This window comes from Mandrillus leucophaeus, unplaced genomic scaffold (genome assembly GCF_000951045.1).
Source record: "Mandrillus leucophaeus isolate KB7577 unplaced genomic scaffold, Mleu.le_1.0 Scaffold324, whole genome shotgun sequence".
NCBI classification, from domain to species: Eukaryota; Metazoa; Chordata; class Mammalia; order Primates; family Cercopithecidae; genus Mandrillus; species Mandrillus leucophaeus.
The window spans coordinates 686,840-710,600 of record NW_012103410.1 but is presented as its reverse complement, the minus strand read 5'-3'; the positions used below and the strand labels follow the sequence as shown (position 1 = coordinate 710,600).

At 38.5% G+C, this 23,761-nt stretch overlaps 2 protein-coding genes across 2 annotated transcripts in view; one reads left to right on the top strand and one right to left on the bottom strand.

The window, feature by feature from the left end:
* Positions 1-1,178: 1,178 nt before the first annotated feature.
* KLHL41 (kelch-like family member 41) lies at positions 1,179-19,218 on the top strand. Its single transcript, XM_011988149.1, has 6 exons — positions 1,179-2,525; positions 6,228-6,385; positions 6,508-6,615; positions 10,178-10,363; positions 13,604-13,750; positions 18,555-19,218. Exons 1-6 carry the CDS (start codon positions 1,416-1,418, stop codon positions 18,664-18,666), a joined length of 1,821 nt encoding a protein of 606 aa, XP_011843539.1. The 5' UTR covers positions 1,179-1,415; the 3' UTR covers positions 18,667-19,218.
* Positions 19,219-22,890: 3,672 nt separating this feature from the next.
* Positions 22,891-23,761, bottom strand: part of FASTKD1 (FAST kinase domains 1) — a 61,657-nt gene continuing 60,786 nt past the window's right edge. Inside the window, exon 14 of the mRNA XM_011988147.1 lies at positions 22,891-23,061. Coding sequence (XP_011843537.1) covers positions 22,966-23,061 — 96 coding nt within the window. The 3' untranslated portion in view covers positions 22,891-22,965. The remainder of the gene's footprint in view (positions 23,062-23,761) is intronic.

Below are 23,761 nucleotides of genomic sequence, written 5' to 3'. Positions count from 1 at the left end.
TCGAGACCAGCCAGGCCAACATGGTGAAACCCCGTCTCTACTAAAAATACAAAAATTAGCCAGAGGTGGTGGCGGGTGCCTGTAATCCCAGCTACTCAGGACACTGAGGCAGGAGAATTGCTTGTACCCAGGAGGCAGAGGTTGCAATGAACCAAGACCATGCCATTGTACTCCAGCCTGGGTGACAGAGCGAGACTCTATCTCAAAAATAAATAAATAAAAGTATTTAATGAAGTATATGATACCATCTATATATAAACAAAGGACCAATTTTCTTTCAAATCATGACTTCTACATCTATGATTAATGTGGTATTCTATTATAATCAACTTTCATTATGTCCCCAGTTATATACTCTTTTTTAAAAAAGGTGGGGGGGCTGTTCTCTATGACTGTTGTGGTACTTCATCTTGATTTTGCTGTGTTCTAGTGACAACATTGTTCTCATGGGGTTATATCTGTTCTATTTTTTAACCTTTAATGAATGATAATTTTTGACACTTTAAAAATTACAGGTTATCTTTTGTGATCTGATTTGCATGTGTGTGGGCTTTTTCGTTCCCTACCATTGACTTTTAATTATTTTTTCTGGCCCTGTGATTCCTTTTAACCTTTTGCTTTTATTTTACTATATTATAATTTGCCACATTAGATCCTTTGTACAAGAAGGCAGGATATGAATAAATAATTTTATAATTTAATTCAGTATTAATTACAGTTTTTCTATGTAAGAATAAAGATAATTTGGAATGTTTTAGAAAATTAGCAATTCCTCTGCATTTCTTATTTCAATTATCATGGCAACATTAAAGGTTTTGTAAAACTAGTACATAAGTAACATCTTTAAGTTTACTACTTCTAAAAGAAATATCTATATTCCACTGTTTTGAGTAGAAAGTAAAAATTTGTATGTAACAATTATTGGAAATGGGATCTTGCTTATGAGTATTCAAATGAACACATCTCATATTCTTGACCTTTGCATCATTAATTCAGACAGTCAAGTAGCTTGACACTAGAACATATTTAGAGGAGTGACTCATTTTTATGATTCATTTTTCTGTTAATTCAATAAACATTTTCTTGTAGCAGCCTTTATTAGTATATCTTCTAATGCGTTATTTTTAAGCTTTCAACTTCACTTAAATATCTTGTTTCTTAGCTGTTTCCTCAGTGACTAAATGTTCCAGTTGTTACTTTCAATCTATAACAGCTGCAAGAACAACTCTTCTTTCCAAGCCAGCTCTCCTAAATTCCCGTTGTTAGAGTTGGTATCTATATTTAGCTGGTGGGATTAAATTGCAAAGGCTTCAAGCTGGGCAAAGCACACTGATCTGCCTTTTTACAGCTAGACCTGTGTGCTGCAAGGAGCTAAGGCCTTCAGTGTCCCCTTCCTTACCCAGGTTACTCACAGAATGGATTCCCAGCGGGAACTTGCAGAGGAACTGCGACTTTACCAATCCACCCTTCTTCAGGATGGTCTAAAAGATCTCCTGGATGAGAAAAAATTCATCGATTGCACCCTAAAAGCAGGTGACAAAAGTCTTCCTTGCCACAGATTGATTTTGTCAGCTTGTAGTCCTTACTTCCGTGAGTACTTTTTATCTGAAATTGATGAGGCGAAAAAAAAGGAGGTAGTGCTAGATAATGTGGATCCTGCTATACTTGATTTAATCATCAAATACCTGTACTCTGCCAGTATTGATCTCAATGATGGAAATGTGCAAGATATTTTTGCATTGGCCAGCCGCTTTCAGATCCCCTCAGTGTTTACTGTCTGCGTTTCTTATCTTCAGAAAAGACTTGCTCCTGGTAACTGTCTAGCCATCCTAAGATTAGGACTTCTCCTTGACTGCCCAAGACTCGCCATTTCTGCCCGTGAATTTGTGTCTGATCGCTTTGTACAGATTTGTAAGGAAGAGGACTTTATGCAACTGTCTCCACAGGAACTGATCTCAGTCATTTCAAATGACAGCCTAAATGTGGAAAAAGAAGAAGCAGTATTTGAGGCAGTGATGAAATGGGTGCGAACAGACAAGGAAAACAGGGTTAAAAACCTTAGCGAAGTGTTTGATTGTATCCGTTTTCGCCTTATGACAGAAAAATATTTTAAGGATCATGTTGAGAAAGATGATATAATTAAAAGCAACCCAGACCTCCAGAAAAAAATCAAAGTTCTAAAAGATGCTTTCGCAGGCAAACTCCCAGAACCTAGCAAAAATGTGCAGAAGACTGGGGCTGGTGAGGTGAATGGTGATGTTGGGGATGAAGATTTACTTCCTGGTTACCTGAATGACATTCCCAGGCATGGAATGTTTGTAAAAGACCTCATCCTCTTGGTTAATGACACAGCAGCAGTGGCTTATGACCCCACGGAAAATGAATGCTACCTTACTGCACTGGCTGAGCAGATTCCCAGAAATCATTCCAGCATTGTTACCCAGCAAAATCAGATATATGTGGTAGGAGGACTATACGTGGATGAAGAAAACAAAGATCAACCTCTGCAGTCATACTTCTTCCAGGTAAGAAGGACTTTTTATATACGTAGTTGCTTCAAGGGAAGGCTGTTACTCACCATCCAGTTAGCCAATTTGTGAATTATTCAGGCTGTTTGCATTGTACTCCAATTGATGTCCTATTCTAGTCCCTTGCACTTTTGCTGTATAGAGTGTTGACAGAAAAATATTTGACTGTTTTGTTAATGTGTAATAAAAAGTTTGATGAATAATGAGGTTCTAATTCATGTTTAATGACTTAAGATACTCTTTATACTATTTTTGCAAAAATGCCTTGTTTATAGATGATGGTGACTGTAAACCCTCAAAGCCCAGTATTTTAGTAAAAACTAAATTTATGTTTTCTTAGCAGACATGGGCTTTCACTATGTTGCCCTGGCTGGTCTCGAACTCCTGGGCTCAAGCAATCCTCCCAGTTTGGCTTCCCAAAGTGCTGGGATTACCGTTGTGAGCCACCGTCCCCTGCTGTAAAAACTAAATTTAATCTTGTATACTCTTACCTATTAAAAATAGGTTAATGTCTTTCCCCAAATAGTTGCCCTAACTCAAAGTTCTTACACATTATAAAGAAGTAATAACTGGTCAGATTTTCTTTTTTAATTTTTTTCTTCTTCATCTGCTGGCAGCTCTAAATTGGTCAGATTTTCTACCTTCTTCTAAGTTACCCTGAACTCATTTGAAGTTCTTGGAGGTAGCACTTCATCTCTTATTTATAGTTACTGCCTAAAATATAATTTTGTTGAAAATGAAAAAAACTTATGTACATGTTCTACACACTTTGGATTATCTTCTAGGAAAAACTGTCTACACAGAAGTCGCTAATTTGAATTAATTATAGTTAGAAATTTTTATTATATCACATTTATTTGGATCAGAGATATACTTAGACATTATTAGAACTTAACAATGTGTTTTGTGAAACCACAGAATTTTCCAAGAAAATTAATTCTCCTAAAGCAATAGACCCTTAGTTGTTTGAAAGGAGTTTGTCTTATATTATCAATGTGTTATATTTTATCAGTTTATGAAGGAGTTGGCTTAGCCTTTGTCTTCAATAATGCCAATACTGAAACTTTGTAGCTTACAACTGGCTCAAAAGAGTTTGTTTAGGTCATAGCTAATCATGGCCTGGGGCTTACGGGCACTTTAGTTGGAAAGGCCAAAGATAAGCAAGTATACAATGTCATACCACAGTCCAGTATGCTCTCAAAAAGTGTGCGACATACTTTGCATTCACAAAATACTATTATACCTTTAATCAACTTTTTCTAATCTTGAAAAGTGTACTTGTAATAATACATATTAATCATGTTTCTTAATTTTCCAAGTTCCAGTGAAGAATGTTGTAAGTATTTGAATGTGGGCCAGAAAATTTCCTAAGCCCTAATTTTAAAGTCAAATAAACTTCAAAAAGGGCAAAGTCAATGAAAAAGGCTATAAATACATCCAGGAAGTAAGAATGTTATCAAAACAGATAGATAGATGACAGACATATAGGTAGATACCTACAAATGACAGATCCACAGAATAGTTGTTGCCATAGAATGACTCTCCAAAATTACTAGAGTTTTAAATTTCATTTCATATTTAATTTATCGAATATATCTATAACACAGTCCTTTTTACTTTCAAGTGTTCAGTTTAATCTTTATCCTTCTCTTCCAGCCTGATAAAACCCTTACTTTTACTGACAGAGCTTCTTATTTTTGGTTCAAGAAACCTACTTAATGTTCTTTATAACCACAATAACAGTTATACAAAGTTGGAAGGTCAACTCCCTCTCACTGCAAATGCCTTGCTGCTTTTAAAAGGCACTAACAGAACAGTATGCCAGGATAAAAACACTTCACCATAAAAGAGGGTTGTGATTCATCAGACAATATTTATATGAGAATTTCAGGTTTTATATTTTACTGCTTGTCACATCTATTTAAAACGCATTAATTTAGAAGTAATTTGACCTTTGATTGTATGCTGTAAATAGATTATGAGAATTTTTTACCTTGGTAAGAGAGGGGTTTTTTTCCCCCACTCATTAATTTGATGAATTAATAGATTCATCAAATTTTTGAAAAGGTCTTAAAGTAATCTAGGTCCAAACCCTAATTTTAACAATGAGGAAAGTTGAACTCAGAGAAGTTAAATAGCTTGATAGCTCCTCTATAAAAGAGACTGGCAGGTAGTCCACTGTTCCATCTGCTAGAGAAAGTGCCCTCCAACAGGTAATATCGGAAGGTAGACAGTACTGTACAGTATGAGAGTTAAGCCCACAAGTATGGGATTATGAAGGCTGCTGTTCCATTTTTTAAAACCAACTATGGATGTAGATGGCTTGGATTTGAATATCACCTAAAAGCTCTGTGTATTTGGGAAATTTATTTAATCTTCCTGTGCCTCAGTTTCCTCATCTGTAAAACGGGGATGATAGAAATGCCTATCCTGGAGAACTAAATGAGGTTACCTGTGTAAAGCATTTAGTTCAAAGCCTCTGACCACAGTCAAAACCCCATAAATGTTCATTACTATTTCTACTATATTACACACCACATTCATGATCAAAGAATTTCTTTCAAAAGTGAAAACATAAAGGATCAAAATCTAGCTGTTGAAATTAGTGAATGCAAAGCTAACAATGCACACGTGGAGATTAAACCTCTCATGTCATCTAGTCTTAACTAGTGCTTTGTTTAACTGAGGTTACTAGACCACGTATAGATAGGCTTCCACAGATACCCCTGTCTATACCACGGCCATTTGTATGCACATCTATTCTTAGTATCCAATGAAACTGGGTTTTATTCATTTTATTTTTGCAATCTAGAAGTGGCACCAGAGAGAACAACAAATCTGCAACTGTACTCTTGCAGAAAACAGTTTTCTTGTGCCCTAGTGTGCTAAAATGCAAAGTGTAAAATCTTTAAATTACCAAAAGTAAGTGTTGAAACAGATGCCACTATGCCAGAATCATCTACCCCAGAGGATGGGTACAAAGAGATTTTCTTCCTTGGGAAAATCTTAAGCTTGCAGAAGTGGTGGTGAGCAAAGATGAGCAGTTACTTATTAATATAAATCAAAAAAAAAAATAGAGTGTTTCGAGTGACTCCCAACAACACACTAGGAAATTCACTTTAACACCTGCCTGTATCAGAAATAATAAAGCAAAACATAGAGAACCTAAAATGTTTTTGAAGAAAGAAAAAAAGATATTGCCCAACATCCTAGTTGTCTGTGGACTGAGCGACAGGTCCAGTTGTCCCAGCTGCTGGCATGGGGAGCATGTTAAATATAGCATGCAGGGGTCATTCACATTCTGTGAACCTCCCTGCTCTGACAACATTTCTTTCCCCAGTGTCCTAAAAGTATTAGGATCTTGTATTTCAAAGCTGGACAAGGCAATATGGGAGAAAATTTGACAAGAAACCTCACGATTCTAATTAACCTCTGGTGATTCTATTGTATTTTATTTTTTCTTTTCTTGAAGCTTGAAGATTTTGATATCTTTATCTGGTAGGCCAGGTAGATTTAATCATTCTTCTTGGTAATTGTGAGCTACAATATGATACTTTGGGGTTGTAGTTTTATTTACTTGTGAGATATTTGACTATCTCGATGATTTCTAAACAACATATATAGGATAACTTTTTTTTTTGCTGTACTTGTAACTTTTTTCTAACAAGCTCCACAATCCTTCATATATATTTTTTTCAGCTTGACAGTATAGCATCTGAATGGGTTGGACTTCCACCTCTGCCTTCAGCCAGGTGTCTCTTCGGTCTGGGAGAGGTAGATGATAAAATCTATGTAGTTGCAGGCAAAGACCTTCAAACAGAGGCTTCGCTGGATTCGGTATTATGCTATGATCCTGTGTAAGTTGGCATGATATTCCTGTTCCCTAAGCATTCAAGTATATGCGTGCCTATAACATATTCATATTTTCAGAACCCGGAATTTACTGAAAGTGTATAAATTCTGTCTCATTTAATTTTAGGGCTGCAAAATGGAATGAAGTAAAAAAACTTCCTATCAAAGTCTATGGCCATAATGTGATTTCACATAAAGGGATGATATATTGTCTAGGAGGAAAGACAGATGACAAGTAAGTACCCTGAACTCTCATGATTTATGTCCAAATGACTTTTTATTAGAAAGGTTTCTTCCTCTTTTCTTTTCTTTTTTTTTTTTTGAGATGGAGTTTCGCTCTTGTTGCCCAGGCTGGTGTGCAATGGTGCGATCTCGGCTCACTGCAATCTCCATCTCCTGGGTTCAAGCGATTCTCCTGTCTCAGCCTCCCGAGTAGCTGGAATTACAGGCATGCTCCATCATGCCCGGCTAATTTTGTATTTTTCGTAGAGATGGGGTTTCTCCATGTTGGTCAGACTGGTCTTGAACTCCTGACCTCAGGTGATCTGCCTGCCTCAGCCTCCTGAAATGTTGGGATTACAGGTATGAGCCACAGCGCCCAGCCCTCTTCCTCTTTTCATTTGGATCTGCCCACTGAAATGGGACATGGTTCTCACCTATCATATTGTGGAGGGAAAACCTTAAAATTTCAAGTCGCTGAAGTAAACATGTAGATACTCAGCTTACTGCTAGGAATGAGCCGAATACCCCAATCATAAGCATCCTTACAGTCCAGGCAGCATCTAGGAGCATAATCAAGTCCTGTATTTCACTGATTTGTTATTGTATTTTACTACATTAAAACCAACGGGCTTTCTTATTCATTTAGCCATAAGTAGATAAAAATGTAAATGTACTCTTTAATGTAGTATTTAAAATATATCTTCTAAGACAATTGTGCATAAAAAATATCATGGATTTGTACTTTACATTCATAAGAGGGACTTTAGATAGGTCAGTTTGAAAGAAAAGCGTAGTGATTGAAAAGAGGGAAGTAAAAAAGACAAAAGAAAAACAAAAATTTAAGGCAGTTATTTCTTCAACAGTGTTCTTCCACATATTTACTCCCTGACAGAGGTAATATTCAAAATGGCTTCCAACTGTTCAAAACTGAGCTCCCAGTAGCACCCAGTATCTTGTGAGAAAACCAGGATGAGGTTTCATATATAAACCTTACTTGAGTTCTAGTCAATTCTCAAGGAACTGGTAATTGGGAAAGAGATCTTATAACCCAGAGAGTGGAGAAGTGAGTTCCGAATGCTTCAGAGACAGTCAAACCAGTATAGCCTGTCTAGTAAAATAAGCATTTTCAGTTTAGATGGTGAGAACTAATATTCTGCCCCTGAAAAATCTGCCTGATTTGGCTTGTCATCATTTGCCCAGGCCATTGAATTAATAGAGATGTCCAACCTTGAAAAGGGAGCCAAAATTAAGAATTATAAGGGCAAAGCAGGAAAGGAGAGTAAAATATGGAAATGTGTTAGATGTCAAGAACTCTATTCTGGAGTTAATGATTAATGGATATTAGTCAATTTAAATGGTAAATGTAGCACAGAAAAGGCAATTTTAAAAAGCAATGGTTTTTAAACATCTACCTGTATTCAAAGATAACATATTCTAAAATTTTTATATCCTCCCTAATCCCAGCTATTCCTATCAAATGCAAAGGAAGGTATATTATATGCTCACCTGGTGTCAGATCTTATTTTGGGCGTTTTTCCTGAGTAAATTGAATGGAAAATCACTACTAAAGAGCATTCTGAGTATGGAAACACAGGAACCCTTCCAAATGATTTAAATTGTTTCCTTCAAGTAGCATTAGTAACTAGGAAATTGATATGTCAGTAAGAAGCATACAGTTCTTGTCAGTAGGAATATATTAATCTTGAGAATATGATTAACCAACACAACACTGCTTGACAAATGTCAAAGTCAAGAACTTTGAAATGAGTCATTATCTAAAAGTAAGAGCTGGGCTGGGTGTGGTGGCTCAAGCCTGTAATCCCAGCACTTTGGGAGGCCGAGGCAGGCGGATCACCTGAGGTCGGGAGTTTGAGACCAGCCTAACCAACGTGGAGAAACCCCATCTCTACTAAAAATACAAAATTAACCAGGCGTGGTGGCATTCACCTGTAATCCCAGCTACTCAGGAGGCTGAGGCAGGAGAATCGCTTGAACCCGGGAGACAGAGTTTGCAGTGAGCCGAGATTGCGCCACTGCACTCCAGCCTGGGCAACAAGAGCAAAACTCCATCTCCAAAAATAAATAAACAAATAAAAGTAAATGCTGAATTGCACCAGTTCCCAGTAATGAATTTGAAGAACATGATTTTGGATAATGTTCTTATCAAGAAGTGTTCAAATGATACCAATAGTCAAATATTAGAGAAAATGCTTCTACTCCAGATAACTGATCTTTTACACAATTAAGAAAAAAATTGTCCTCACAAAAAAGTTGAGGTGTTTTTCATCACCAGATATATCCGGTTAATCAATTATTATTTGAAATTCTGAACTCCCATCAAATTATAGATAACTTCAAGGAACCATAAGAAACATACTAAGGGCGGGGCACAGTGGCTCACACCTGTAATCCCAGCACTTTGGAAGGCCAAAGCTGGAGGATCTCTTGAGCTCAGGAGTTCGAGACCAACCTGAGCAACATGGCGAAACCCTGTGTCTACCAAGCATACAAAAAATTAGCTAGGCGCAATGGTGCACGCCTGTGGTCCCAGCTACCTGGGAAGCTGAGATGGAAGGATCACTTGAGCCCTGGATGCAGAGGTTGCAGTGAACCAAGATCGCACCACTGCACTGCAGCCTGGGTGGCACAGTGAATAATAATTCAGATGAGTCCAGGTCTTTCTGGTAGCATTTAGCATGTAAAACTGTTCTCATGATTCATCAGCTCAAATGATTCGTTGTCTAATCCATAGTCCCAGATTTCTTAAAATGCACTGCTATGTTAGTGCTAATATAAAATGATATATCATATAAAATTTAAAGTAGGTATATTTGCACCTAATTTTTTTTTTTTTTTTTTTTTTTGAGACAGAGTCTCGCTCTGTCGCCCAGGCTGGAGTGCAGTGGCCGGATCTCAGCTCACTGCAAGCTCCGCCTCCCAGGTTTACGCCATTCTCCTGCCTCAGCCTCCCGAGTAGCTGGGACTGCAGGGGCCCGCCACCTCGTCCGGCTAGTTTTTTTTTGTATTTTTTAGTAGAGACGGGGTTTCACGGGGTTAGCCAGGATGGTCTTGATCTCCTGACCTTGTGATCCGCCCGTCTCGGCCTCCCAAAGTGCTGGGATTACAGGCTTGAGCCACCGCGCCCGGCCTGCACCTAATTATTTTGTTAAGTTAACTTATTCATTCCTAGGATATTCAGATAATAAATAAACCTACCATTTGTTATTGAGGTGCAATAAAAGGTTTATGATTTTATTTTTTACTAAAATAGAGTAAAAAAACTTCAATTGAATTTAGTACATAACGATTAAAATCAGCTGTGCCTGGGCTTCTAAGCAGCTATCCAGAAGTAAAGGTACCCTATCTTCCAATAGTATAATTAAGTTATAGTTTTGGTCCCCACATTTGGGCCTGTCCTTTGCTTAGTGGCATATGTTCAAATTAAGAATTCTTTGGAGTTTTTCTGATCTTCTGCCTTACTACATATTTCTTATGACAAGCAAAGCCAAATTATTAGTGAAAGTGCTTTCGAAAAAAGAAGGTTCTAAAAGGAACATTTGTTTTTCTGTTTACAGAAAATGTACAAACAGAGTGTTTATCTTCAACCCCAAAAAAGGAGATTGGAAAGATCTGGCTCCAATGAAAACTCCTCGTTCCATGTTTGGAGTAGCAGTCCATAAAGGCAAAATTGTGATTGCAGGAGGTGTCACTGAAGATGGTCTTTCAGCTTCAGTTGAAGCTTTTGATCTTACAACCAATAAGTGAGTTGCCACATCTCAGTATATAGCATATGAACAACTATACATTTTAATTGTTAACTTTGGTTGAAAAGTAATCTTTCCAATTAGGATGTGGGGAGGGGAGGGTACAGAACCACAGATTACAGAGGAAGTATTTTCATCTGGATTTGTTTTGTTGTTACTGGATATAAATCTCCTCTAACATTCTGATGCATCCATGTTTGTAATTTGGAACATATGACCCTCAAGCTAGTGTTGTCATGCTCTATTTGTCCTTGTTATTAACTTTGTAAATTTAGAAATGCAAAGGTAATACTTGTGAATAATTTTAATTTTTTTATTTTTAAGAGACAAGGTCTGGCTCTGTTGCCCAGACTGGAATGCAATGGCACAATCATAGTTCACTGCTGCCTCAAACTCCTGGGCTCAGGTGATCTTCTTGCCTCAGGCTCCCAAGTAGCTAGGACTACAGGTGCACACCACTATGCCCAGCTAATTTTTGTGGGGTTTTTTTTGTTTGTTTTTCGTTATTTTTTTTTTTTCCACAGACAGGGTCTCACTATGTTGTCCAGGCTGGTCTTGAACTCCCAGCCTCAAATGATCCTCCCACCTTGGCCTCCCAAAGTGCTAGGATTCTAAGTGTGAGCCAGCACACCTGGCCCTGAATAATTGTCTAGGTGTAGATGGATATATATGTCTCTGTGGAATTATTTGATTTTAAATGTAGTTTTTTTAAGTATGAAAAGATCTTCACTTGTTAATGATTGATATCTGTAAAGTATGAATGCTTTAGAAGTTTTCATTCCTTTATGCTGTTTATAATTTTATTAAAATTTTCATTTTTAAGCTTTTATTGATTTAATGTGAAAAGATATTTGACAGCTATTCTTCATATAAAATTGGTCTTTTAAACATTTTTGAGCTCACACATCTGGAGGAGTACATACCTTTTATAGTCCTAGTTTAGCAATGAAGAAAAAAAGGTAACTATTATTAGTCTTTTTAGAAACATGTATGCCTGACTACAAAACAGACTTTAGTATCTGAAAATTACAAGGAACTTTTGTGGAACGTGATTTAAATTATCATTAAAAATAATGTTTTTGAAAACTGTAATATGGGTAAACACTCATGATGTAAGTTAAGAAGCAACACACAAAATTGTAAATATCTTCTTAGTTTCATCTATATGTATGGAAGCTTATATGTACATGCTTTTTAAAAAGATGACAAAATTACACCAAATTGTTCCAAATTGTTGCTTGTGATTATGGAGATAGTTGTTTTCTTGAATACCTTTCTGTACTTTCCAGATTTTCTCAAACTTTTTTTTTTTTTTGAGACAGAATCTTTCTGAGTCACACAGGCTGGAGTACAGATTTTCTATAATGTACATATATTATTTTTATAATTAGAAAAACAGATATGTAAAGAAAAACTATGGGGCCGGGCATGGTGGCTCACGCCTGTAATCCCAGCAGTTTGGGAGGCTGAGGTGGGCAGATCATGAGGTCAAGAGTTCGAGACCAGCCTGGCCAACATAGTGAAACCCTGTCTCTTCTAAAAATACAAAAATTAGCTGGATGTGGTGGCATGTGTCTGTAGTCCCAGCTACTCGGGAGACTGAGGCAGGAAAATCACTTAAACCCAGGAGGTGGAGGTTGCAGTGAGACCACGCCATTGCACTCCAGCCTGGGTGACAGAGTAAGGCTCTGTCTCAAAAAAAAAAAAAGAAAAGAAAAAGAAAAAGAAAAGAAAAACTATGAAGTCTACTTTAATGCCAGAGTAACAGAATACCTACCAAAATGACTAAATCATTCTAGATTCTTGATACTTCCAACTAATTAGATTGATTTTATCTTTAGTTGTCCTATTTCAGATAGCTGTCAACATTAAAAAGTTCCCTTAAATCCTTTATAAAAATAATGAAAGTATAAATCATTAAAAAGAAAATTTGTATCCCTGGTTCCAACGCTATCCTTATGTGCCTTTATTGCAAAGGATTTGGAGTATTCAGATGAAATCCAACACAGTAGCAGGTTAGAGGTTTAGGAGCCCTAGAAGTGCCACAACCCCCGACTGTTTGTGACACACAAAGTTTGGTAAACACTGCTAACTGAAGTATTCTAGGGTTGACTTTCTTTTTTTTTTTTTTTTTTTGAGGCAGAATTTTGTTCTTGTTGCCTGGGCTGGAGTGCAATGGCGCTATCTTGGCTCACTGCAATATCCACCTCCCAGATTCAAATGATTCTCCTGCCTCAGCCTCCTGAGTAGCTGGGATTACAGGTGTGTGCCACCACGCTCGGCTAATTTTTTGTATTTTTAGTAGAGATGGGGTTTCACCATGTAGATCAGGCTGGTCTCGAACTTCTGACCTCAGGTAATCCACCCACCTCGGCCTCCCAAAGTGTTAGGATAACAGGCATGAGCCACCGTGCCCAGCCTTAGGGTTGCCATATTGAAGACTTTATATTTAATGAAGTTACATCTTTCAAATATTTTCTAGTAGCAAACTTAGTTGTTTACTTTTAGATGCCTATGCTCCTTGAATTTATTTCCCCCCCTTAAAGACAGGGTTTTGCTCTATCACCCAGGCTGGAATGCAGCAGTGAGATCATAGCTCACCACAGCCTTGACCTCAAGGGCTCAAGAGATCCTCCCAAGTAGCTGGGACTATAGGGACATACCACCAGTCCTGGCTCTTTCTTTTTTGTAAAGACAGTCTCATTTTGTTGCCCAGGCTGATCTCATACTCCTTGGGCTCAAGCAGTCCTCCTGCCTCAGTCTCCCAAAGTGCTGGGATTACAGGCATGAGCCACCGCACCCGGCCACTACTTGAATATTTATTTATTTATTTATTTTATTTTATTTAGATGGAGCCTCGCTCCGTTGCCCAGGCCGGAGTGCAGTGACGCAATCTCAGCTCACTGCAACCTCCGCCTCCCAGATTCAAGTGATTCTCCTGCCTCAGCCTCCCAAATAACTGAGATTACAAGTGCATGTCACCATGCCTGGCAAATTTTTTGTATTTTTGGTAGAGATGGGGTTTCACCATGTTGGTCAGGCTGGTCTCAAACTCCTGACCTCAGGTGATCTACCCATCTCAGCCTCCCAAAGTGCTGGAATTACAGGCATGAGCCACCGTGCCTGGCTGCCTGGGCACTACTTGAATTTTTAAATTATGATTTCCTATAATTGTTCAGTAAGCACATCTGGCATTTCTTTAAGTTTTACATTGACTATATTTTTAATGATACCTAGATGGGATGTAATGACTGAATTTCCCCAAGAAAGAAGCTCCATCAGTTTGGTCAGCCTGGCTGGATCTCTGTATGCAATTGGTGGTTTTGCTATGATTCAACTGGAGTCTAAAGAATTTGCACCCACTGAAGTCAATGACATATGGAAGTAAGTTCTCATCATTTCAATTTTCAGAATCACATATTAAATCAGATGACTGATAAACTATTTTGTAGTAAATAATAAGCCAGATTTTCCCAACATGCAAGCTACTTCTCGGTAGTAGACTAAACACTTCAAACCTAATTGAACTTTTGTACATGCCACTTACTTGAACAAGTAACTACTTCTAGTTAGCTGTGAGCCTGGGAAAGAAATTATCTGGGCCTGTTTCTTACAGTAAAATGAGAGTTGGACCTTTGATACTCTCAGCTTCATTCCAGCTCTAAGAGTGTGATGCTATAGGCATCCAGTAGAACAAAAGCCTCTTTGCTCCAGAGTAGTTTATTTCCTAACAAAACAGAGTTCTTAAAAAAAATTACTTTTTTACTTTATTTATTTATTTATTTTTGAGACAGACTTTCTGTTGCCCGGGCTGGAGTACAATGGCAGGATCTCAGCTCCATGCAACCTCGCCTCCCAGGTTCAAGCGATTCTCCTGCCTCAGCCTCCCGAGTAGCTGGGATTACAGGCATATGCCACCACGCCCAGCAAATTTTTATACTTTTAGTAGAGATGGAGTTTTGCCATGTTGGCCAGGCTGGTCTCGAACTCCTGACCTCAGGTGATCCACCTGCCTCAGTCTTCCAAAGTGGTAGGATTACAGGTGTAAGCCACGGCGCCTGGCCTAAAGAAACATTTAACCTGTTGAGTTTTCCACGTCTTCATTAGTTCTGTTTTCAATCTAATTTAAACAGCCTTCCAATTGTTTGAGGATTCAGCTAACAATTGCTTTTTTAAAATGAAAAAAGTCAAAATAGCAATCCATTTTACCTGCCTGGAGGTGCCAGGCAGTTCTCCTAAGTATGACGCTTGAAACTGTTACTCAATTGAATGATTTTAGTGAGGCTATGAAAAAAAAAGTATGTTTTTATTTTATTTTGAGCTGAGGTCGCACCACTGCAATCCAGCCTCAGCAACAGAGTGAGACTCTTGTCTCAAAAAAAAAAGAAAAAAGAAAGAATCCCAGACCCTACTGAATGAGAATCTGTATTTTTTAGCAAGATTCCCAGGTGAATTGTTTGCACATTTAAGTTTGTAAGTACAGCTCTGGAAGAGTGCCATTTATACTTAATCAGTGAAGGCATACCACCAAGCCTGAGAGTGAAAAGTGGGTATTTGTTCTATACCTCAACCAGCAGATGCTTTATTCCCAGATGCTGAACTAAAAAGGCTGAAAAGCTGGCACCTTAACCAAACAATGATTTGTGCATTAGACATCATTTCCCCGTGTTGTAATATTAACTAGCTGTGTAAAGGGCAAGAAAAAAAGTTACTATACAAGGAAATTTACTATTATCCCTCCTCCCCCCAAAAAAGAGGAAGAGAAAAAAAAAAGAGATTTCCACAGAGCAAAGAGGCTAGAATTAGCAAGACAGTGAGATGGGGAAAAGCTGGAAGCAGTAGGAAAAAAAGATGAACTAATGAAGGCTGGGAAGGTTAGGGTTTTTTTGGAAAACAGGGCCAGGTACTAAGTATATAAATGGGCAGTGATTCTCAACCCTAGCTATATGTTACAATCATCTGGGATGCTTTTAAAATGTGTCTGGGCCTTAACATAGACCAATTATATCAACATTTCTGGAGTTAGAGTTGAGCATCCCTAGTTCCTAAAACGTTCCCAGAATTTTTTTTTTTTTTTAATTGGTGAAACAGAGTCTCACCCTGTCGCCCAGGCTGTAGTGCAGTGGTACGATCTTGGTTCATTGCAACCTCTGGCTCCCGGGTTCAAGCAATTCTCCTACCTCAGCCTCCAGAGTAGCTGGGACTACAGGTGTGCACCACCACACCAGGCTAATTTTTGTATTTTTAGCAGAGATGGGGTTTCGCCATATTGGCCAGGCTGGTCTTGAACTCCTGACCTCAGGTGATCTGCCCGCTTCAGCCTCCCACAGTGCTGGGATTACAGGCGTGAGCCACTGAGCCCAGCCCCAGATTATTCTAATCAGCAGCCAGGGTTGAGAAACACTGATATTAAGTAATTGTGCTGTCAATCAGTGGAACCTCCCTGAAGCCCTCCTGGTTCCTAAGGGTTATCAAAAGCCATGCTGCCCCTGCAGGGAAGTTACAGGCAACAAAAGAAAGTACAGAATCTCCTGCTATAAAAGTGGCCCTGACATTGTTCAGGGGAACCTAAGAAAGGGATCCTCTCTGATTGTGGTTTATTTTGCGATTAGGGCAGTGGTTCCCAAAGTTGCCTGCACAGTGGAATCACCAGGGTGCTTCAAAAAATACTAATACTACTCTGTCCCACTCATATTGACTGATTTAATTGGTCTGAAGTATGGCCTGGCCTTTGGAGATTTTAAAAGATCCCTGGATGTTTCTATATGTGTAGACAAGTTTGGGAACCACTGCATTGGGTAAAGAGAAGAGGGGAGCATTCATCACTATCTGCTTGGCTATTTTAAGACTGGTATTTTCTAATTTAGGGTAGGATCTGAAGCATGATTCTCAAACTTCGCTGCATATTAGAATCACTTGGGGAGCTTTAAAAAATCCTGATGCCCAGGCCACCCTTCATACCAATTAACTCACTCTCTGGGAGTAGGACCTAGGCATCAGTAGCTTTAACATCTCCAGATGGTTCTATTGTGCAATTAAGTTTGAGAACCAGTGATCTACTACAGTGGTTCCCAAAGCAGCATCAGCATCACCTGGGTACTTATCAGAAAAGCAGATTCTCAGGTCTCACCTCAAATCTGTTGAATTAGAAACTCTGGGGGTGATAGGGCCAGCGATCTGTGTTTTTACAAACCCTCCAGGTGACTTAGATGTGTGTTAAAGTTGAAGGCCGCCGATCTAGAGAAACGCGGCTGCCTATTTGCCCTCAATTTCCTAGCGAACCTCTCTAACCACACATGCAGAGGTGAAAATTCTCAGTATACCACATTTTCAACATAGGCCCTCTTACTATGATATGTTTAAAAAAAAAAATCCATTGTTGTATTTTTTTCTTGAAATCATTCCACTGTTTAGGATTGAACAAGCTGAAAGTAAATACAACTGCCAGGAAGCAAATATTTTTAAACCTTATTTAACCTTAACTTCACTCATATTGTTTAAATGTGGTCACTTTCTTCAGATCATTTAAAACTATCTCTTAATCTGTTGCCCTGAATTTTATATAATTAAGGTTATTCCCTTTATTAGTAGCAAAATACTTTTTGTATTCTTTCCTCTACATAAAAATCACTCAGTGCATGGTACAATTGTTGAGAATTAATTTGGAACATTGATGACAGAGTCTTGCTCTGTTGCCCAGGCTGGAGTGCAAAGGGGCAATCTTGGCTCACTGCAACCTCCGCCTCCCGGGTTCAAGCAGTTCTCCTGAGTAGCTGGGATTACAGGCGCACACCACCATGCCCAGCTAATGTTTATATTTTTAGTAGAGATGGGGTTTTGCCATATTGGCCAGCTGGTCTCAAACTCCTGACCTGAGGTGATCTGCCTCCCTCAGCCTTCCAAACTGCTGGGATCACAAGCGTGAGCCACCACACCTGGCTGATTTGGGGTTAAGTCTTGTGCCAAGTCTTGACAACTTGTGGAAAGATATTAAGGTGGATAAATATATTATTTGTCCTCAGATGCCTTTGGGGCTTGAGGACATTGATATGGGGGGAAAACGAATGAAGGAGATTTAAAATAATTATTAAAAGTAGCTTGTACCTACATAAGATATGCACTGACTTAATTTCATCAATGTTCCAAATTAATTCTCAACAATTGTACCATGCACTGAGTGATTTTTATGTAGAGGAAAGCATACACAAAATATTTTGCTACTAATAAAGGGAATAACCTTAATTATATGAAATTCAGGGCAACAAATTAAGAGATAAATAGTTTTAAATGATCAGAAGAAAGTGACCACATTTAAACGATATGAGTGAAGTCAAGGTTAAATGAGGTTTTAAAATGTTTGCTTCCTGGCAGTTATATTTACTTTCAGCTTGGTCAATCCTAAATAGTGGAATGAAAATGGAGTGATAATTGCTATAATACCATATAAAGGATGATATGAGAAACAAAGAAAGCAACAAATTGTGCTGAAGGAAGGTGAGAACGGTTGCAGAGAGAAGGCAGCATTTAGAAGCTTCCCACACAAAACATTCCAGGCACCAGGCAGAGCAGACATGTTCGGCACACATGGTACAAGGGAATTCAAGTTGTCTGTATCTTTGTAACCTTGAATATTCAGAGATGAAGACCAGTTCTTACCTAAGTCAAGTGCGAAATCTAAGAGTAGTCCTCAAACAGAACAATAAAGGGGAAGGGGAACAAATTTTCATAAAGTGACTGCTGTGTATCAGGTGCCATGCTAGGCACTAGTGTATAGGAACAATTGAAGGCATAATTAAGGCTACAGATAGTCCCTGCTCTTCCCCAGTTCTTTCTCTTAAGCAACAGTCTGCTTACTTTGACTCAAAGTGACCAGCCATCTTCATCAGTTCAAAGGTGAATGTTTAACTGCTTAGCTATTTATTCCTCTTCTCTGCAGTCTTTGATTCCCAGAGAAGGCCGAACTGCCTAGGCATCCAGATTAAATACTGTGGCAGTAGTTCAGACACATACTCATCCAGACAATGCGTACTTCAGAGATATTCAAGTGCTATTCTACCAGGCAGGTGCATCTTCCTTCCTCTGAGTAAAAGTCACTAGGTTTTTGCAAAGGTCCACATTTGTATACTGAACACAGGGAAACCTATGGAACTAAAAGCTGCTTGTTGATTACTTTTTTTTCCTCCATCAGGTATGAAGATGATAAAAAAGAATGGGCTGGGATGTTGAAGGAAATACGCTATGCTTCAGGAGCTAGTTGCCTAGCAACACGTTTAAATCTCTTCAAACTGTCTAAACTATGAACAAGGTGACAAAACATAGATTGGGAGGTGGTTTGTTTCGTGAATGGGGCTTTAATTTATTGTTTTTTAAAAGCTTGTACAGACACTCATGTAGAAATTATTCAGGAAGTTATTGTCTAAGAGATGAGCAGTAGGTAACAAAACCTCAGTCATTGACTCTTCAATGTAATGATCAGAGATTAAAACCATTTTCTAATAAGAAATTAAATATTCAGTTGAACAAATTATTTTGTGAATCTGTTGCACTCAATGGATTGTAAAGGAGGCTCCTAAATTTGAGTTGTTAATCATTTCATTTGCATTGTTAGGGTATCCTTACACTGATTTTCTACTACAATTGGAAGTGGAGAATATGTGCATCTACATTCAAAAAATGTTTAAAATATCAAAAACCTTTCCTCGTGCTTCAAAATGACAGGAATCCTGTGCATTATACTAAGAATTACATGCCATAAGATGACTTCAGAAATGGTACTTCAGAAGTTTAATAAATGGATGGGGAATTATTTGATGGGGAAAAGTCTCTTGTAAGTAAAAATAGTCAAATTCAAATGGTCTTTTTTCTCCATGCTTTTTGCGACACTGGCATATTATTTGTGGTTTCCAAATCAAATTTTAAAATTTTTAATTTAAAACCAGTAAATCACAGTCTTCAAGCCATTAACTACAGCATCTGTGGCAAGAAGGTGAGGGAGCACCCTTAGACAATGGATTGATTCTTTAAACTGCTGGGGCAGAACTTGGGGTCAGTGGGTGATGTGGAGGAGGATGTATATTCACTGGTTTAAATTTTGGCTACACTCTGTGAAAGGGCTACCTATTTGCTAAATTTCTGATAGCAAGGAAGATGACTGTATTATTTCATTTTCTGGGATGTGATATTCTCCATTCGCTGTTTCTTCTTAGTGCATATAGTAAGTTGACTCCTCCTGCTCATAACCATCACATTCAATCTATGCAAGTCCATCAATTAATCATCACTTTTAGCTACACACCAACTTATGAGTCTCACATAGCTTTCATAGACATGTATTGGACTTCTATCCTTACCCATATTATTTTCTGAAAAACCTGACTTGGGACTAATTTGGAACATTCATGATTATTTGTCAAAGAGTTTCATAAAGAACAGATCTAAGTGTCCGTACACCTTTTTTTCCTCTACCATAAATATGGAAATATATTTAACAGAAACAAGTTTTATTTTGGTATTTAAAGTAGAATCCTGATTACTTTTCTATATTGAAAAATACTTTTCTTAATTATAGCATGAATACAGAATCAAGAAATTCCCAAAGTGGAAAATCCTGCAGGTTCTTCAACAAACAAACTGTTAGGAAGAGAAAGGGGCACTTACACAGACTCAAAAGGGTGGAGGAAGAGGGGGCCACAGGGATTATGGTGTCCAGAAATGTACATCTGGGTGATAAAACTGTAAGAAGTACTTACTATAAAATCAGGATTGAGGTTACTTTTGGAGACAGAATGCCAATCTATGTAGATGTAAAATTAAGTTTTAAAATAATGCTTCTTGCAGGGTTTGAGGATGATGATGTTCTGGAATCAGATATGGGTGATAGTTGTACAAATATACTAAAAACCACTGAATTATACACTTTTAAAGGGTGAATTTTATAGTATGGGAATTATATCTCAATGAAAAAATGCTTTGTTTATAACAATCTAAGTTATATAGATAGAAAAATCATCAATCAAAAATATAAGAGTATCTATATAAAGAAAACCATTTGAGCCAGGCGCGGTGGCTCAAGTCTGTAATCCCAGCACTTTGGGAGGCCGAAACGGGCGGATCACGAGGTCAGGAGATCAAGACCATCCTGGCTAACACGGTGAAACCCTGTCTATACTAAAAAATACAAAAAACTAGCCGGGCGAGGTGGTGGGCGCCTGTAGTCCCAGCTACTCGGGAGGCTGAGGCAGGAGAATGGCGTAAACCCGGGAGGCGGAGCTTGCAGTGAGCTGAGATCCGGCCACTGCACTCCAGCCTGGGCGACACAGCGAGACTCCGTCTCAAAAAAAAAACAAAAAACACATTTGAATCAGATAGCCTAGAGCAAGGGTCCCCAAATGGGCCACACAGCAAGAGGCAAGCGGTGGGCAGGCGAGTGAGCATTACCACTTGAGCTCCACCTCCTGTCAGATCAGCAGCTACGTTAGATTCTCATAGAGGGACGAACCCTATTGTGAACTGTACATGCAAGGGAACTAAGTTGCATGCTCCTTATGAGAATCTAACTAATGCCTGATGATCTGAGGTGGAACAGTTTCATCCTGAAACCATACCATCCCCTAACTGCTGTCTATGGAAAAACTGTCTTCTGCAAAAATGGTCCCTGAGGCCAAAAAGGTTGGGGACTGCTGGCCTAGAGAGAGTAGGAGATGTGACAGGTAAAAAAATTAGATCATGTGTAACAACTAGTGAAAGTATACCAGGGTTATTCAATCAAGATTTCCATGTACCTCAAGTATATAATGACTAAATTTTTAATTATTTATATCTAAAGGAAACCCTTTATAACCCTCATAAGCCTAATCATTTTATTCTAAAATTGCATAGTCAAATATTTTAACCTATTCAAGGGTTTAGTTCTTGTTATCACTTGCTTGAGAAATAGAACACATTTCATGGAAATTAAACACTCTGAATTTAGCATTTCCACTAATATGAGTATGAGGAAATTCAGAAAGAGGAAGAGATAATGAGACATCTTTCACTTACTATTCTGATTTTGTTTTTCATAAAACGTTTTGTGAAGTTAATATTCCACAAAATCATTCAGTATTAGAGTTCAAATCATGCAGTCATTGGATATTTTAAACATGTACTTCAACTAAGCCTAAGCCAAATATCAGTAAGCAAATTACATGCAAGACACATATTTTAAAGCTATGCTTATGATAGAAGGCGCTCCAGCTACCAACTTATTTTGAGATAGTGTGAATTGAGAGGGTCATGGAGTCAGAAGATAGCCACCTTTCAGATGGTCAATTACCTCCACCACCACCAGGTGGCCTAAGTGAGGGTGGTTAGGCTGTGGCCTGCTAAGCACAAAACATCACTCTTAGAGAAGGGTTGGGGATTTATATCACATAGTAGGCCCTTAGTAACCATTTTATTGAATCAATGTGTTGTAAGACAGGGAAAAGCCATTATTCCCTCAACATGTGTAGGATTACACCAGGTCAAGATTGGTCCACTCAGCTACTACCCCATTTCATTGCTTCCATTTAGGAGAAAACGTATCTCATTTTCTCTTGAACCAGTCAGGCTTTCACATGCGCCACTTCAAAACTATTTTCAAAGTACGAATGATTTTCATATTGCTAAATTTAATAACCATTTCCCATTTCTCATCTTTCCTGACCTTTCAGCAGCATCTGATACAACTACTCACTTCCTCCTTGAAATGCTTTATCCACTTGGCTTCTAGAAGTATTACTACCTTCCTTCCTCCTACCTCATTGGCCATCCCTGCTCAGTCTCTTTTCCCAATTCCTCCTCTTCCTCTTAATCTTTTAATGTTGGAGCACCTGAAAACTCAGTCCTCAGACCTCTCCTCCATTCACACTCTTCTCTAATCTCATTTAAAAGACATCACAAACTCAACATATCTGAAGCAAACTTGTGATCAACCCTCACCACATGCCCCCCATCTTGCTCTTCCTGTAGACTCCCCCATCTTAGTTAATGCTAATGACATCCTCTGAGTTGCTTAGGACAAAAACTTAGATTTATCCTTGACTCCTATTTCTCTCATACCTTATATCCAATCAGTGAGCAAATTGTTGCCTTTACCTTCAAAATATATCCAAAAAATCTGACTACTTCTCATTACCTCCACTGCTACCACGCTCTCCAAGTCACCATCCATTCTTGCCTGGATTATTGCAATGACCTCATAGAGAGTTTTCTTTCTTACACATTTGCCTCATTGTAGTATTTTCTTACCTCAATAAGGTAGCCAAAGTAATGCAGTTAAAATGTGAGTTCATATCATTCCTTGCTTGAAACCCTCCAATGGCTTCTTATCTCACTCAGAGTAACCAAGAGGTTGTATTTGACTCTGTTATCTCTTACCTTTTCCCTTATACACTCCCATCCCACTCCCCACTTGTTCTGCTCCAGCCACACTGGATCCTTTGTTATTCTGAAACATGCCAGGTATGTTCCCACCTTAGGACATTTGTACCTATTATTTTTTTATTGAGACAGGCCACTTAATTAAAATAAGTCCAGATGTGACAAATGGTAACATTCATTTTAAATAAAAACTACAGTCATGACTTGACTTCTCCAAATATACGTTCTCTCAGGTAGTCCATTCGAGCATCCTTTGTTGACAGTGCCATAGAGTTCCATTCGAACTGAGAAATCTGTAAAATAAGTAATGTAGTTTGAATGAAAGTTTTAAAGCAACAACAAAAAACATTGAGGAAGACATGTAAGCACTACTGATCAAAGCTGTAGGAATCCTATGAAATTAGTTTATGTAAGGATAGCCTGTGAACCCTTATTGGAAGTCAAGTGGGTCCTTCTGACATTGCCTAGAAGACTTTTTTCTGCTCCTTTCCTCCTCCTTTTCCTACAATACCAATGATGGACACTTTTTCCTACATAGTCTTCTATATTCATACACTAGTTGTTTCCTCTGATAACTCTATCCATCTCTACAGTGCCTCTCTTAGAAGATATAGAAATCATAAGATATAGATATTCTAAAGACAATAAAATAAATGACAACTTTTATTTATTTTTATGAGACAGGGTCTTGCTCTGTCACCCAGGCTGGAGTGCAGTGGGACAATCACGGCTCACTGCAGCCTCAATCTCCTAAGATCAAGCAATCCTCCCACCTCAGCCACCCAAGTAGCCACAGGGATGAGCTATTGCACCTGGCCTGTTTGAGGGATACATTTTAAAAAACATATTTAAAAAGGTAATTCTGTCCCAGCACTTTGGGAGGCCGAAACGGGCGGATCACGAGGTCAGGAGATCAAGACCATCCTGGCTAACACGGTGAAACCCCGTCTCTACTAAAAAAAATACAAACAACTAGCCGGGCGAGGTGGCGGG